We start from the raw sequence: 15,710 nt of genomic DNA, 5'->3' as shown, positions 1-15,710 counted from the left end.
TTTTGGCTTACCCAACTTTGAAACTTATTGAGACTTATTTTGAGACTTATTGAGACTTATTCCATGTTATTTGCGTTTAGTTTGGTATGTTGTTCACTCTATTTTTTATGTTGATTTTTGTACATTATTGTGTGGAGAAACAAAAACAAAAAAAAACGTTGGCTTCCGTGATCACGATGGCAGCCATCGTGCGCCACAGTCGTGGTCACGACGGCACCATCGTGTCCACGATGGGAAGCCCCCATTTCGCCCACACCCTCGCCCCCTTCGTCATGTCCTCCCCCCTCCCCTCGCCCCTCGCCCATCGTGCCCTCGTCCCCGGCCATCGTGCCTTTGCCCCGCCCTCGCCCCTCATCCTTCGTGCCACTCCCTCCATTGTGAGTTTAGTTTAATTAAAACTAAACTCAATCAGCAACAAATAAAGTTCACGGAGAAAAATCAAATTATAAAAACAACTGATCCTAGGGTAGTAATTTCATTAACTAAATCCACACAATAAATCTATTAATCCTATTAACCAATTTAATCCAGTTATGATGAGAGATCACTTAATTAATCAATCACTCTCGCTAGAGCAGCAACGGTCGTAGATTAGTAAATTCTCTATCTCCGCTAGGTCTCAAGAAAATCTAGTAACTCCCAATGGGTCTCAAGAAAATCTAGTAGCTCCCAATAAGTCTCCGCTATGATCCACCTATCTCCGTTAAGTCTCAAGGTTAAGATCATATCATACATTCCTGAATCCGCTAAACAGCTATCTTCGCTAGGTCTCAAACCGAATAGCTACACATGCAAATTATTGGCCAGATAATCCACAAGAAATCAAGCACCAGGAATTATGAATCATAAACTGTAAGGTAAATAGGTACTAACAAATAAACCACATGAATCTAATTAACTATTTACAAGCCCTAGAATCAGATAAAAAACCTAGCCAGACACATTAAAATAAAACATAAGCATAATTAAAAAGAACGCAATTGAAAGAACTGAATTAAATAAAACTGAAAGAATGATCTTAAATCTTCAATCATTGCAGAAATCCAATCCAAGCTCTAAAAACTGGAAAAATAATGAAAAATAAAAGCTATAGAACTTAAAACTAAAGTTGGGAACCCTAAATAGGTCACAAGAAGACCTATATATAGTGCCAGGGTAAAATACAGAGTTTGAGCTCGAAAATAACACAGAAAACGCGTAAAATATAAAAATTCCGGACCCACGGCGACCCAGCCGGCGGTCTTATGGCGATCACCGTGAGGTCACCACCATCGCCGAAAACTCGGCGGTCTGCCCGGCGGTCGCAGCCGTCTTCCCAAAATTTCATCTACAGGCAGCGGTCGCCGCGAGGTCGCCGCCGTTTCGCTGCTGCGCGCGATTTTCTTGTTTTGGTCATAACTTTCTCGTCTGAACTGCGATTTAAGATCCGTTTGTGCTCACGAAATCGTATCGAGACGAACTACAACTTTTATTTCTTAGTATTTTTCGAAATTCGAACTCAATAATCCTAAAAATTCCTTCAAAGTTCGAGTAAGAATCATGTTTCACAAGATAAAGCAATATAAGCACAAAACAATCATCCAACACTCAAATTCCTATAAAATTAACATCATATGAGCATTAAAAACTATGAAAACATGAGTGTTATCATCCGCCTGACTCAACCCAAAACACCTAAGGGATTGATTCGCAATCGTACGAGGTCGTCCTAGTGTAGTAAGCTAACCCAAGTCGTCTCACAAGGAAGGCTAAACATGGCTTTGATCATGCTACGCACAGAAAGCAGGAAATAAACATAAACACTCTAATCAAAAGGTTGGGTTTAACACTCTCTCTTCGATTAACTAATGCGTAATTGAAATAAAGCATATAACGTTATCTAGGCAATAGATAGGAAACAGGCAAAGAAAGTAAGTCATCTCTCGTTCTTCCACAACATTAGCTCAAATCATGGCTATCTCCATCTCCTTAAAGTACTCATCCACACTCCTACTCCCTTGCTTCAAATTCTGCAACTTGTTGAAAAGCTATCGGTAGTAATGATTAGGCACAAATCGCTTCCGCATCACAGTCTTTATCTCATGCCAAGTCTGAACAGGTGGTTCATCGTTTCTCCTCCTACTGGTCACCATCTGATCCCACTAAACAAGTGCATAATATGAGAACTCTATCGCGGCCAACTTCATCTTCTTGAGCTCTGAATAGTTATGACAGTCGAACAAAAGCTCCACCTTTCTCTCCCATTTAAGATACAACTTTGGATCGTTTTTCCCATGGAATGAGGGAATATTCATCTTTTATCTTGTCTACCACCATCTCTATGCCAGTCCTCTTCTTCATATTCTGCATCCTCCACAAACTCCTCATACTGACGTTGCTAGGGTCGAAATCCTCTACCACCACGTCCTCATCTACCGCCTTTGCCTCCTCCAGTGGAATTGGTCTCTCTGGACTGAGCCTGCTCGATCTGGTTGATCCTATCATACACCACCTCCAATTTCGATCTTAGAATATTTCCCAATTCTGTCTTAAGTGCCTCCATCATGAACTTCGCCTTTGGATCAACAGTAGGATGATCCTCTAAATTTGAACCCTGTTCATCTTTCTTTGACATATTGACACAGAAACAAAAAAGCGGTTAGCAAAAACAAAAGAACCTCACCACCTCACAAGCACTCGTGTATCACTCAATAATGAATCACTTAGTATTCGTGTATCACGCAAATCAATGACTTTTTTGCCTTCAATAATCTCATTCTCTCTTGCCTTTTTCCACTCAAGTTCTCTCTCAAGTAATCGAATTCCTTTAATCTACCAACTGAGTTCAATACCAACAAACAAACGAGACCACAAAAAAATGTTCCGCAAGACACCACAACAACAAACCGACTCAAAAGGCTCTACACTACCCCACGAAAACGAAAGACACAAAGAAACGGAAACTGAAAACCCAAAAACGTGTCGCACAGAAATGGGTTCAACACGCTCTATACTACCCAAGGAAACCAGAAAACACTACGAGATTTAATTAAAAGTTGGAAAAGTGCACGCAGATGATGCCCCGAAAGACTCTACACGACCCAAGGAAACAAAGAAACAAAAAATGTTTATAAAAAAAAAACCTTCACAAGATGTAGATTCGGAAAATCTCAAGAACGAAATGAAAATATGAAGTATGACCAATTGGCGACCAGATTGAGTCGACAATGGATGTTGGATGTGTATGGGCGTGTATGACGAGTATAATGATCTCTTAGGGTTGTATGTTATGGCACTTAAAAATCGGATGATAATCTCGTAGGAAAATACGGAAATCTCGAAAAGTTATGGAAGGTATATGGAAAACACGGAAAGGAATCAAACGACAGAACCCTAAAACCGAACAGACGAAATCCTAAAACTTCTACCCTTGATACGAAGAAAGAAAATGAAACAAAACATGGATACGAAATGCAGCTCTGGTGCCAAATGATACGATCCTTGCCTGATCGTTCAAACGAACACGCAAAACAGAAGACTTAAAACAACAGATGATGGAATATCCTAAAACCTCTGAATCTAATCCACAGAATGATATAGGCGGAACAGATTCCCTATACCCTAACGTGATGTTGACACAACAACTCAGGGACGATGAATAACACCCGACGAGGGTTGGTCGACTCGCCGTTACGTCGATAATTGAACTCGTCTTGGAAAAATCAAGAACAATTCGAAAACTCTCAAGAGAGAATAAAACTCACGAAATTGATAATTGAAAATTGAACTTGTCTTGGAAAAATCAAGAAGAATTCTCGAGTTTCTGTCTTAGTTTTTGCTTTTTGTGATTTCGCTTTTCGGTCGGTAACCCGGGCTTCCTAGGGACGATGGTTCGGCCGGAGTCTCTGAGGTTGTCCCTTCTTCGCTTACCACCGGTCTTCCTGTTCCTTTTTAGACGGGCACTCTTTTTCCCTTTTAAGGATTTTCTCTTTGGGTTTACCTTAAAGGGGTTTTAATGAGGCCCGACCCTCAGTTTGTGCCTGTGCTCTCAGGGCTTAGGTTTCTTTCGTTTTTTGTTTTTTGCTTTTAATAAAATTTCTATTTCAGCAGATATTTTTGTACTAAGAGAGTAACTTAACCACCAGATTCCGCTTACGAGCAACCAATAGGATTGCTAACTGAATACTAAGTTAGATAGGCTCACCTGGATCATTAGTTATCAGTCCACCCAATAGGATTGCTAACTGAATACTAAGTTAGACAAGCTTACCTGAATTACCAATCAACTTACTATTTGGTCAGCTGAACTGAATCATTCTAGATGACTTATTATAAGCTCAACCTATTTTAGAACTTATACTCTCTATAGCAAGGAAAATTTGCAATTGGTACATCCCCTCTCAGAACCAACATAAATTATTATTAATTTTAGTATTATATACAAACGGAACATTTATATTTTTTTTGAATGTAATGACCACCATTGTACAAATAGATAGTGTTGATACATGCATTGTATATCCCATGAGTGGCAGCAGGGTCTATAGTAGGGCACAAAATAACTGACCATAAAATTCCAGTTACCTACGATTTTTGGCGAGCAAGCACAAAATAAACAAAATCATCACAGATACTGTAATTTTCAATTTCTTGTTTTTATTAACATTAAATACAACACACATGTGCCCTAGTACACACGAAACATGTAGCTTGTAGTCCATTAATTTTGAGGTGCTACATCAATTTAGATGATGAATCAATTCATTCCACAGTATGCAACTTGCGTCACATAACAACAACATATATTTTCACTCAACAAACCAAGCTTTTGAACTGAGTAATGCAATCCAGTGCGCGCTTGAAATCTTTATCTTCCAGGGCAATGGTGAAGCGGCAGTAACCAGGAATTCCGGTCCAAGACGCGCTATTGATGCACAAACCGGTGCTGGTGAGCATCGCGTCTCGGATGTTTGTGTCGTCGAGCTTGATTTTTCGGTTTCCTGATCCATCATTCAGTTGGATGGTCTTGCCCAAGTAGGCAGATGGCTTTGCTACTATGGAGACACCAGCTTCAGCCTCGAGCACCTCCCAACCGCTATTTTCAAGTGTCTGTCACAACAAAATTACAACATATTTAGCTTTAGCCATGATTTGCATGATCTGTGATCATTCGGTCGAACACACAGAACCTGCAAATGATTAGGAAACATAGCTTATGATATGAGCTGTGAACGAATAAACGTTTGAAATATTTACCTGCTTCAATGATTTAAATCTACTTCTCAGCTTTTCAATCTGTTCGGCTATGCCTTTCAACAGATCCTGCATTTCTTGCTCCCCAAAATCCAGTAATTTCTTCACAGTGTACTTGATAGTGCTGTGGGGTTTGCTTACTCCACCAACGCTATGTAAAGCATCCACCAGCGAAGGCTGATTCATGAGTAGAAATCCAAATTTAAGCCCACTAGCAAGCATCTTGAAAAATAATCCCCCAAGTAGACATACACAAATGGGTGGATTAGCAGATGAAAGTTTCTGTAGTGTAGCTCCCAGATTCCAGCCATCAAATCCCTTGGAACTATACTCCACTCCTGAGAATGAGGTATCCAAAATTATCTTCGCTCCAAACTTTGCACATACAGACAATAACTTACTAATCTCTTCATTACTGTAAACCAAGCCAGTTGGAGTGATAGTTGGACCAGATATATAGATCCATGGTTTTTTAACAGCCTCCAAGGTGCAAGAAAGCGTTTCTTCAGTCAGTTTGTACCCTACTTCTGGATTTGTTGGGATTGTTACAACGTTAACCTTCAAAAATCTTGCAGCAGATACATAATTTCCATTTGAACCAGTTGGGAAGCAAAGAGTTCCACCCTCTTGAGCGCAGCAGATCATCAAATTGTTGAGAAGTTCTGCAGGAGACCCAGCATATATGAACTCCGTGTCGCTGTCAGACGAAAAGCCATAGCTGCTTTTAACCAGACGTCTAATGCTGTCCGTAACATCTGTCTCAGATTCTGCTATGTTCTGCCTGGCAAAACTCTCGAATATTGCAGCCTTAACTGGTGTGGTTATTGGCAAAAAGCTTTGGTCGACATCCATGTGAACCAGAGAAGACTCATCAGATTCATTTATTGAGAACTCAGCACGATCAAGTACTGGGCAAGTCAAACTGGAAACTCCGTTAAGCTTGGTAGCAACTGTCTTCTCAGCATTTCTCTAAGGAAAATCAACGGGTACAATACTTGGTTATATAATCCTAAAATTTTGATTTGTACTGTTGAAGGTACAAGACAAGAAATTAATCGCTATTCTGACGGTAGGAAAACTAAAGAACTCGATTATGAAAGAGAGATTCAAGAACAATAAAACAAATCCCCTTCGCGAGGCCACAGAAACTGAGTTTCCGTCCACAGCGTACGCTGCAAGCTAGATGATCCCTAATTTACGTAGAAGCAAATATAGCCCAATACTACTTCCTACTAAGGCCCATAAACATAAGGCCCGAAAAGTAAATATCTTTGATAATAAAATAAGAACTCTCCAGCTAGCATCTTTGGTCTTGTGCTTTCGTCGGGAATAAACTTTAATCCCTCTTGGCGGATCTTTACCATATTCCTTTCTATTGGAGCGTTTAGAGCAGCATGGGCGATCACCAAGTTTAACTTGATTGGATATATTATACAGATCCGGTTTAAAGGCTATAACTGCTATGATTCTGTGAAAATCCTTGGGTCAAGTCGTCGAGAAGTACATAAAAAGCAAAATTCAGATATTTCTGTGTGTATTATAAACTAACAATACTAGTACTATGATAGACCGTGGCATCTGTTTTCTTTTCTTTTTCTTTTTAATTGAGTCAGTTATTTATTCTTAGTTCTTCTTGTCAAATAGTTTGGGCTAAAGGCCTATAACGTGTGCATGGGCTTTTAGGGTTAGGGTTTCCTTTTTACCTATTTAATAGGCTTATCATAGTTAGAGTCGTTTATGTGGAATCATAGTATTGTTTAGGACAGCTATTGCTGTAGGCCTCGGTGAGGAGTTTTCTTTTAATTTTATCATTTATAATATTACCGTTCAGTTCTCGTTCCTTCTCCACCTTTACTCTATCAATTGGTCCGACCTGCCATGGTTGCTACGACGCGCAGCACCGAGTCTCGACTGGATTATTTAGAGAAGGTGGTGTTAGAGTTGCAGACATCGCTGACCTCCCTTACCAAAGCAGTCGACGCTAACCGTTCTGCCATGGAAACTCAACTTGCAGCCATCTTGGCCGCCGTGTCTTCCACTGGAAAACAACCCTTCGTTCCAGATGATCCCGGCGACTCTTCCACTGGGAAACAGCCGTTCGTTCCCGACAACACCAACCCCACCACTATTCCGATTCAAAAATCTGACTTACCCGGGTTCGATGGATCTGATCCCGTGGGCTGGATTGCTCGAGCCAACCAATATTTTCTCGTCCATCGCATTCCCCCGGCCATGAAGCTGCAGCTTGCTATTATCGGCATGTCTGGCGCAGCTATTTCCTGGTTACAACTACTCCTGCGTCGTAACCCCAACCCGGCATGGCCACAATTCACCCAAGCCTTATTGGCGCGTTTCGGCGATGCCTCCACGCTCAACACCTACGAGGCCTTGTTTCTATTACATCAAACAGGATCTCTGGAGGATTACATCGCTGCTTTCGAAAGCCGCGTGGCCCAGCTGCCTCCCCTTTCAGATGACCAGTGCTTAGGATATTTCCTCGGTGGTCTCCAGCGTTCGGTGCGAGAGCAGATACAGGACAACGCTCTCACTGACTACACCTCTGCGGTCAGCGCAGCGCGCCGTGCTGCCCGTCCTAGTACCCCTACCGTGTTTTCCCACCGTGTTACCCCTCTCACAGCCGGCCAACCAACAGCCACAGCTACCTACTCTTCCGACTCCACGGTTTCTGCCGCCTCACTACCTTTAAGCAAGGCCAAAAACTTTCGCCAACTGCCGCAATCAGAGATTCAAAAACATCTTGCCGCTGGTACCTGCTTCCGTTGCGGTCTGACTTTCGGACCCCTTCACCGCTGCCCGCCTAAGACGTTGAACGTCCTTGTGTGTGATGAATTGGGGGAGCCCGAGTTCGATGCACTACACCAGCATGCGCCTGTTGAGGCATCCTATTTCCGGTCCATACTTCAGCCTTGAGGACAAGGCTGTTTTGTCCGGGGAGGCTATTGATAGACCGTGGCATCTGTTTTCTTTTCTTTTTCTTTTTAATTGAGTCAGTTATTTATTCTTAGTTCTTCTTGTCAAATAGTTTGGGCTAAAGGCCTATAACGTGTGCATGGGCTTTTAGGGTTAGGGTTTCCTTTTTACCTATTTAATAGGCTTATCATAGTTAGAGTCGTTTATGTGGAATCATAGTATTGTTTAGGACAGCTATTGCTGTAGGCCTCGGTGAGGAGTTTTCTTTTAATTTTATCATTTATAATATTACCGTTCAGTTCTCGTTCCTTCTCCACCTTTACTCTATCATACTACGTAAGGTTCAATGTATGACCATGAGACACCAAATAGTTTGAAACCTGCGAAATTGCATTGTGGCTTTTCAAGCTGTAAAAGTTGGTAGAAATACATAGATAATATACAGATAGTCAGTTTTTTTATCACTAGATATTACCTTTCACAGCTATAAAACTAAATATGATGGTCAAGATCCTTAACCGCGAGCAGACCTCTCAATTACTCAACTAGGAACTTATAAACAGCATAACAAAAAAGTCCACGAACAGACTAACCTGTGCACGTGGGTGTCGATCAGCAAGCTGAAAAGCCAGAAGCTCATGGAACAGACAACCATAGTACAACTGACTAATTATTGCTGTACTTCCCTGTAGTAGTTCAACAGTCCTGTATAGAGCTTTGAACATTTCCTTGTCCTCTGATATCACAAAGGCCACTTCCAAATCCTTATACACCTGGATTCCAGAGAAAAAACTGTTGGATGATATATTACCATTACATTAATCACTACCGAGGATTAATCACAAACAACAAGCAGAAGCTTTTAAGACAACATCAAGCATCATCCACAGAAAAAATCATTGGATGATATACCATTAGATTAATCACTACCAAGGGTTAATCGTAAACAACAAGCAAAAGTTTTTAAGACAGATTCATCAAGCGTCATTCAGAGCCGACTAAATCTGTAATTTTATTAGAAATGATATACTTAACACACCAACACATACAAATATGTCACCTGATTCTTCAGTAAGCCACAAACAATTGTCGCGTGTGGAGGCAGAGGAGTTCTTGCAAGATACTTGAGGATTCCATTGGAACTTGGAAGGCTGGATAGCACAAAGTGGTCAGATATATCCAAAAACAATCGACACCCAATTTCTCTTGTCGTATCCAGTAGATGCTCAAAGGCTGAACTAGTAACTGACTCAAATTTACCCAGCCCAGTCACTACCACTTCTGGTCTTAACTTCTTTATTAGGTCTACCATCAAGTCTGACTGGCGTGGTGCTTCAATGACTGTGATAACTTCCTCTGAGTTTTGTCTGGTTTCTGTCTTCTGCAAAAGAAAAAGAACTTGTGAAGAAAGGGAAGCTTGCAGCATCTCTCAAATTTAGTGACGATGAAAAGAACTTTCGAAAAGCCTCCAAAAGAAACATCAACAAATTGGAAATAAGAAAAATTGATACTAATAGAACAATCATTAAACTATCAATGTCAAGATTTCTTTCTAGTTATCCTGCACATATATATACCATAGGAAACGAGGTAACAAACATATCATATTATAATGCTTCAATCGACCATCTTGAGATCGCCAACTTATGCATTCCAAAACTGGCAGTATATATGTTACATAAGCCTATTCAGATATGGACTATTTTGAATTTCAGAATGAGTCGAATGAATATTCATGTGAAGAAAAAAAAACTGCTGAGAACCTTAACATTGAGTAGTTGAGGGCACAATCTTGAAATCCATATTTGAAGGTAAAGCCAAGAGAGGGGGGATAATCTTCAATTGGTGAACTGATTAACCATGGTACTGTAACTCTAGAAACTTGATTAGTAGTGAAACACCAGCTTAGAGTAGAATGTGAATCCTTAAATTGAAAAGATTTGTTTGTTTTAGTTTTATCCTTATTTTAGTAAAGAAGCCAAATTTATCAATTAAATATCTAGACATGTCAATAAAACTCAAAACCTGAGAAGAGAAAAGCCAAAAAACCATAATGATACAAAAGGTGATGAAAAGAAAGAATGAAAAACATTTTTAGCATCACCTTACCTCAACATTTTTTAAGCTTGTTAGCCATTGCTTCGGTAAATATCGTGACAATTGTTCATCAACAATGGCAAGGCGTGGAGACAACAAACGTAGAGCACTTTCAATTGCCACAGTCCTTGAAGGAAACACAACAACATTCTGGCCCACAAAGCAAGAAAAAGAACAGAGAAACAAATTAGATGGTTGGAAAGTTTCATAATTTACTCGTGTGTTGAAGAAACATTGTTTAACTTTGTTAGGAAAGTAAAAAACTGGTGAACAATACAAATCTAGATTGAGAAAAATATCCACAGGTTATCAATCATGTCCAAGAATCTCAGGAAACTAAAAGCCAGTGTCGAGTACACTTGAATGCAGCAAAGATACAAATTTAATAAACTTTAGATGACAAAAAAAAAATCAGATATTTTTTCCTTTCCCGGAAAAACCAAGTCAAATTCCACTCCACAAAAGAGACTTGCAAAGAGAGCCATAAATGGAAGAAGTGACATAATGTCCACCACAGTAAATTCATGACAGACATATACTTCTGTCAAACTCAGAAGTCCAGAAGGCAAACATATCACTAAGATCTAACTCAAAGTGCTTTTCCTACCTTGCGTAATGACTTATAGGTGAGAATATAGTTTTCGTGCTCATAAGTAAAGCAAGGTTCTTCGAAGTTTAATATAGTTTATCTTTTTCACTACTAATATTCAACTCTTGGAGTACTAAGATATGTGTTCTTATTGAGCTTCATAGAGCATAGTTGCTTACCTTACTGTGAAGTGATTGAGCTCACAGTCCAAACAAAACCCAAAATGAAGCACTAATCCATAATGTTATCCTTAATCAAGGGTAAAGAAGATATATACTCATCTGCTTATAATCACAGATCAGAGAACATGTCTTAATTTCAGACATCAGATTTCAAGTTAAGGATCCCATATATCAGGAAAAATGGGTTATGACCCCCCCCCCCCCCCTCTAGAAATTCAGCAACAAACCCCATCACTCTAAGAAATGTGCTCCCCTCCATAAGAACTCGATTAACTGCGATGAACTGAGTTTCTTGTATCGATTGTATTTGGTGTTGGCAAATTATAGGATGCAATGCATCAACTGCCTAAGAGCTGAAATAGGTACAGAGAAAAAATTATGGGATGTAAATATGTAATGCACCAACTGCCTAACAGCTGAAATAGGTGCAAACAACATATTATATCTACTCTAATATTCCCATGGAAGTGGTTCCTGGTAACAGCTTTCTACAGGTCACATGTACTCAACATGTATTCAGAAATCTTTCTTTAAACTCAATAAACAATGTCCACCAGGAGAAGTCCACAATACGCTACTTAGTTGGTATTTGCACACAAGGGAAAGAGATTACAGTAACGAACCCACAACAGCTTTAACCAAAGCAAGAACAAAAGAGTCTCAAGTGAATCTTAGGTAGCCAAATCACAGTTAACAAGAATATCGATGTACTGTTATAAGATTGAGAGTAACAGTGTTCCTTACATCTGCAGTAAGTGGGATGTGATGGTATGTATTCATAAAGTTGGCAATAAGGCCACGGAAACGTCTACTTCCTGCTGGTGGTTCAAAAGGAAAAAAAGAGAGATGTTTTAGAACATTAGCAAGATGAGCGAGGAATGGAATCTTCTCATCTGCGACAGAATCTTCTTCAAAGGACAAGTCTAAGGAGTTTCTGATATCATCCAATCCATTCCTGAGAAACTCAAATATCTTTTTAACCTGTCAAGCAGCAAACCAGCTTCAGCCTCACTTTCCTAGCAGGACCACATCCATAATTGTTTAAGTCTGTATCATCTAACTCTTAATCATGAAAAAATATCAAACCTGATTAGGTTGTCGGAGCTGACAACTATATACTGATAAAGCATGAGAAATACGGCCACCAGCTTTCGCATATGCCCATGCTGTTCGTGCACAAATTGGTTGATCTCCAGAAAGTCCCATAAAGAACTCAAAACGGTGAGGACTATTCTTTTCAATTTCAACTAACGCTGAAATATCTGTGTCAGCAGCCTGCGATAGAAATATCTAAAACTTGTGGTCTTGCATCGATTTAAAATGTTCAGAAAGTTAGGGTAGAACCTGAAGAACTTTGGTCTGCCAAAGCTTGTCAACTTGAAGACCACGGCGTTCGAATAAACGTTCACATACAGCTTGGCCAGGGCGACCTCCCATATTGAAGATCATAATACCCAAAGGTTTTATTACAGATATCCCTTCCTCGACGGCCCTCGCAATGAGACCTAAACCAAATTGGTCCTCCACGAAGCCCTGAAAAGAACAAATACTAGCTCAAGAAACACTGAAGCCAGCTCCTTTTGCGTTTTAAATAGACAAAGAGGTATCAAAGTAATTCAGAACGTGACAGACAGCTTTTTCTCTGTCTAATAATTGCAAAGAGGATGGAATGAAATAGCCTATGGACAGGACATACAAATTCAATCTGATAGCCCGCACAGAGATGGAATTTCTTGCACTAAATGAACAGAAGACATCCATTTTTATGCATTCAGTTACTTCGCTCCGTCTCATGTAATGCATAGATACAATTAGCTATCAGTACAGGACCTGATCAACTAGCAGTCTATTTAATTTGTAAAAGTAACAGGTATGAAGAGTAGTAGACAACGAATTTAGAGAATCAAAAGAAATAAAAACATGACAGCATATTGGAGTGAGTGATAACAAGGTCAGGTATAAAACTTGAAGGCCATACAATCCAGCAGGTTGTTTCTTACAAAAACATATTCATAATATGCAATGATTTAAACTGTAACTGTGAGATTACTATATTAACTTTGTCTTGCAGCATTAGAACCCATCTATTAGCCTATATGAATCCACAGATGACATAGCGTGTGACCTGAAGGGCGCAGTAGTTGCTTAAAGAATGTAAGAATTCTTCACTAGCATTCTCCGTAATCATTTTGGACATTGCATCTGGATTAGGGTTCAGAATCTGAAAAGAAGAGGAAGATTAGAATATTTGAAAGTCTCCATATCACTTTAACATAATCGCAATATATGACTGCTGTATTTTATGAACATGAAAGCATTATCATGCACACAATCGACATAACCATTTTACAATTAATCAAGATACCTGTGGTATGCATCCAACAATCCTCTCAAGTTCAATATTATTATTTCTGCAGTAAGATAGCAAATCAGATTCATAAAACTCAACCCTGTCGAGTAAAGTTTTATTCTCCTCATCATAAATTGGCTGGCCATTGCCATCTAGAGCATTCAAGTATAGGTTTATCCAGGAAATCTTCACAGCTCTTGGATTGATATCAAGCCCATATACCTGAAAATAGTATTGAAGCACATCAGAGACCTTATTTCCCAGATATCCAAGTCCCAACCAAATATAAGAATACATGCATAACAAGACAGAGACTTCATTAAACAACGAGATAAACATTTAGGATGTAAGTTAAAGGGATCATGAACCTTCGACGGTAACCACTTCTCTGCAATTGCAATGGATATCCATCCATTTCCACAGCCAAGTTCAGCTACTGTCCTGTCCTTAAAAATGGAGTCCGGGTGCCTATTGAGCCCCTCGTAAAAAGTGAAGGACCAATCCTCAGGTATAAAGATACTGGGTATCACCATCATTGTAAGTTTCTTCCTCTTCTGGTAACCTGCAATATGAAGAAATGATTATGAGTTCAAGTCCCACCAAATACTCTCAAAACTCCTCCAGGTTAGTGTCCTTGATTCCATCCAAATTCAAAGGTAATGAAAGAGAAAATAGAAACCACGAGAAATTAGACATAAATAAGGGGAATACAACAATTGAAAGAAATACAATGTAACGAGGACTCCCTGACATTTTCTCCATTATTGGATCGAAATGAATAGCATTCCGCATTCCACTGTGGAAAATAAACCTAATATTCTTTTTTCACATTAAAATCATTTTTCCCAATATTGTCCACAAAAGGCTGTCACCAGCAGCTCATCCAAGGATCACAACAAATCTCAAGTTTATTTCCAACTACAGTTACAAACCAGCTCTGTAAACCACATTAACGTTTGTTTTGCTTTGATGCACCAGCAAATGTCACAAACTGTAGCACATTAATCCTTGCATGACATGAATGGCTATAATCTGTTCATAGATTATTTCATAGAAGCTTGACCCGCCAAATCAAAATTTCCCAACTAAATTGTCAGCAATACTAAAAACCATAGTCAAAAAGCAGAATTTCTCTTTTGCAAATTTCGTCAGCCTAATAATTGGTCCATCTTCAGTTTCCGGTTAAAATTGCCCCCACCACAACACAGACACACACAAAAGAGCTGTTTGGTAAACTCCAAAAATGAACAGAGTGAATCAACGTTCACAATTGACTTTTTTACTGAAAAAAGTATCCAAATTTGTGGCCCGCGTTAACCGTTGCCCGCACAAATTGTCAGTCAAAATCGAAGCGACTGTATAATGATATACTCATACAGCAAATAAACACACGTACATCTACACGTATATAGAGCGTATACCTTCATATTGCTCGACGTAAATGTCCTGAATTTGGAAATGGTAAGTCCGGAGGCAGCGGTCGGAGTCTTCCTTAGAGCTGAAACGTTTCTGGAGCTCCGACAGGAAGATCCGGGCTTCGGTTCGGGTAGCCGGGTCCTCGAGGCGCTCCAGGAGTGATCGTAGCGCACTGTAGGCTGCATCACCGGACTGTTGGCATTGCTCCAGAAACTCTTCCATGATCAGCGCAATAATTGCGTGTGCTGCCCTGCCCTCACAGACTCGAAGAGGAGGAACTCTTGTGTGCGTCTCTCTTTCTCTGTGTGTGTTCGTGTATTTGTATATACATATACTCGTATGTATCTGTACCTCTGTCTTACGACAGATGACAACATGGCCGTTTTAAACGTGACTGGTGATTGAAAAGATTCCATTTTCCAATAAAAGTTACGGTGTTTATTTTAAGGCAAATAACGTCAAAATTTATGAATTTTTACATAATTATTAATTTTTTTTTATTAATTACGTAAAAAATCATTAACTTTGGGCCGATTTTCAAGTTTTTTATAAACTTTTTTTTTTATCAAATTTTTCCTGAACTTAACCAACTGATCAATTTTGCCATGATTTTTACCTTCGGTGATGCTCCGATCTGAGTTGGCAATTACAAGCTGACATGGCGCCGACTATGACTAAAAATTGACACATAGAAAATAAAAATAAAAAAATAATTCCCTATAACGAAAAACACAATTCTCACCTCTCCAAGTCTTCTCTGCCGCCGCCCCACTGCCCTTCTCCACCACCACACCTCTTTCTCCACTGGCCTCCCCCACCACCATCACCAGAGCCACCCCCCCCCCCTCCGTCGCCCTGCCGCCCTTCTCCACCACCACACCTCTTTTTCCATCGGCCTCCCCCACCACCATCA

General features: G+C 39.8%; 1 protein-coding gene across 2 annotated transcripts; it reads right to left on the bottom strand.

The window, feature by feature from the left end:
* Window positions 1-4,591: 4,591 nt before the first annotated feature.
* Window positions 4,592-15,146, bottom strand: LOC131023667 (methionine S-methyltransferase-like). 2 transcript variants are annotated; one of them, XM_057953211.1, is made up of 12 exons: window positions 14,803-15,146; window positions 13,750-13,943; window positions 13,397-13,603; window positions 13,157-13,252; window positions 12,376-12,564; window positions 12,118-12,306; window positions 11,776-12,012; window positions 10,273-10,410; window positions 9,224-9,544; window positions 8,757-8,936; window positions 5,236-6,201; window positions 4,592-5,088 (listed from the first exon to the last, which is right to left on the bottom strand). In XM_057953211.1, exons 1-12 carry the CDS (start codon window positions 15,017-15,019, stop codon window positions 4,792-4,794), a joined length of 3,231 nt encoding a protein of 1,076 aa, XP_057809194.1. In that variant the 5' UTR covers window positions 15,020-15,146; the 3' UTR covers window positions 4,592-4,791. The 2 variants fall into 2 exon arrangements, with proteins under 2 accessions (XP_057809194.1, XP_057809195.1); XM_057953212.1 differs by lacking the exon at window positions 14,803-15,146 and adding an exon at window positions 14,133-14,333.
* Window positions 15,147-15,710: the final 564 nt, after the last annotated feature.

Source organism: Salvia miltiorrhiza, chromosome 4 (genome assembly GCF_028751815.1).
Source record: "Salvia miltiorrhiza cultivar Shanhuang (shh) chromosome 4, IMPLAD_Smil_shh, whole genome shotgun sequence".
Classification (NCBI taxonomy): Eukaryota; Viridiplantae; Streptophyta; class Magnoliopsida; order Lamiales; family Lamiaceae; genus Salvia; species Salvia miltiorrhiza.
Note: the sequence above shows the minus strand (reverse complement) of the source record. Positions and strands in the feature narration are given on the sequence as shown.

Excerpts from the sequence above, each read along its gene's own strand:
- LOC131023667 (XM_057953211.1), bottom strand. The coding sequence starts at position 15,019 with ATGGAAGAGTTTCTGGAGCAATGCCAACAGTCCGGTGATGCAGCCTAC. Across the intron at positions 13,944-14,802 it reads TTACGTCGAGCAATATGAAG|GTTACCAGAAGAGGAAGAAA; the intron begins GTATACGCTCTA and ends TTCATATTGCAG. Across the intron at positions 8,937-9,223 it reads GTGGCTTACTGAAGAATCAG|GTGTATAAGGATTTGGAAGT; the intron begins GTGACATATTTG and ends TCTGGAATCCAG.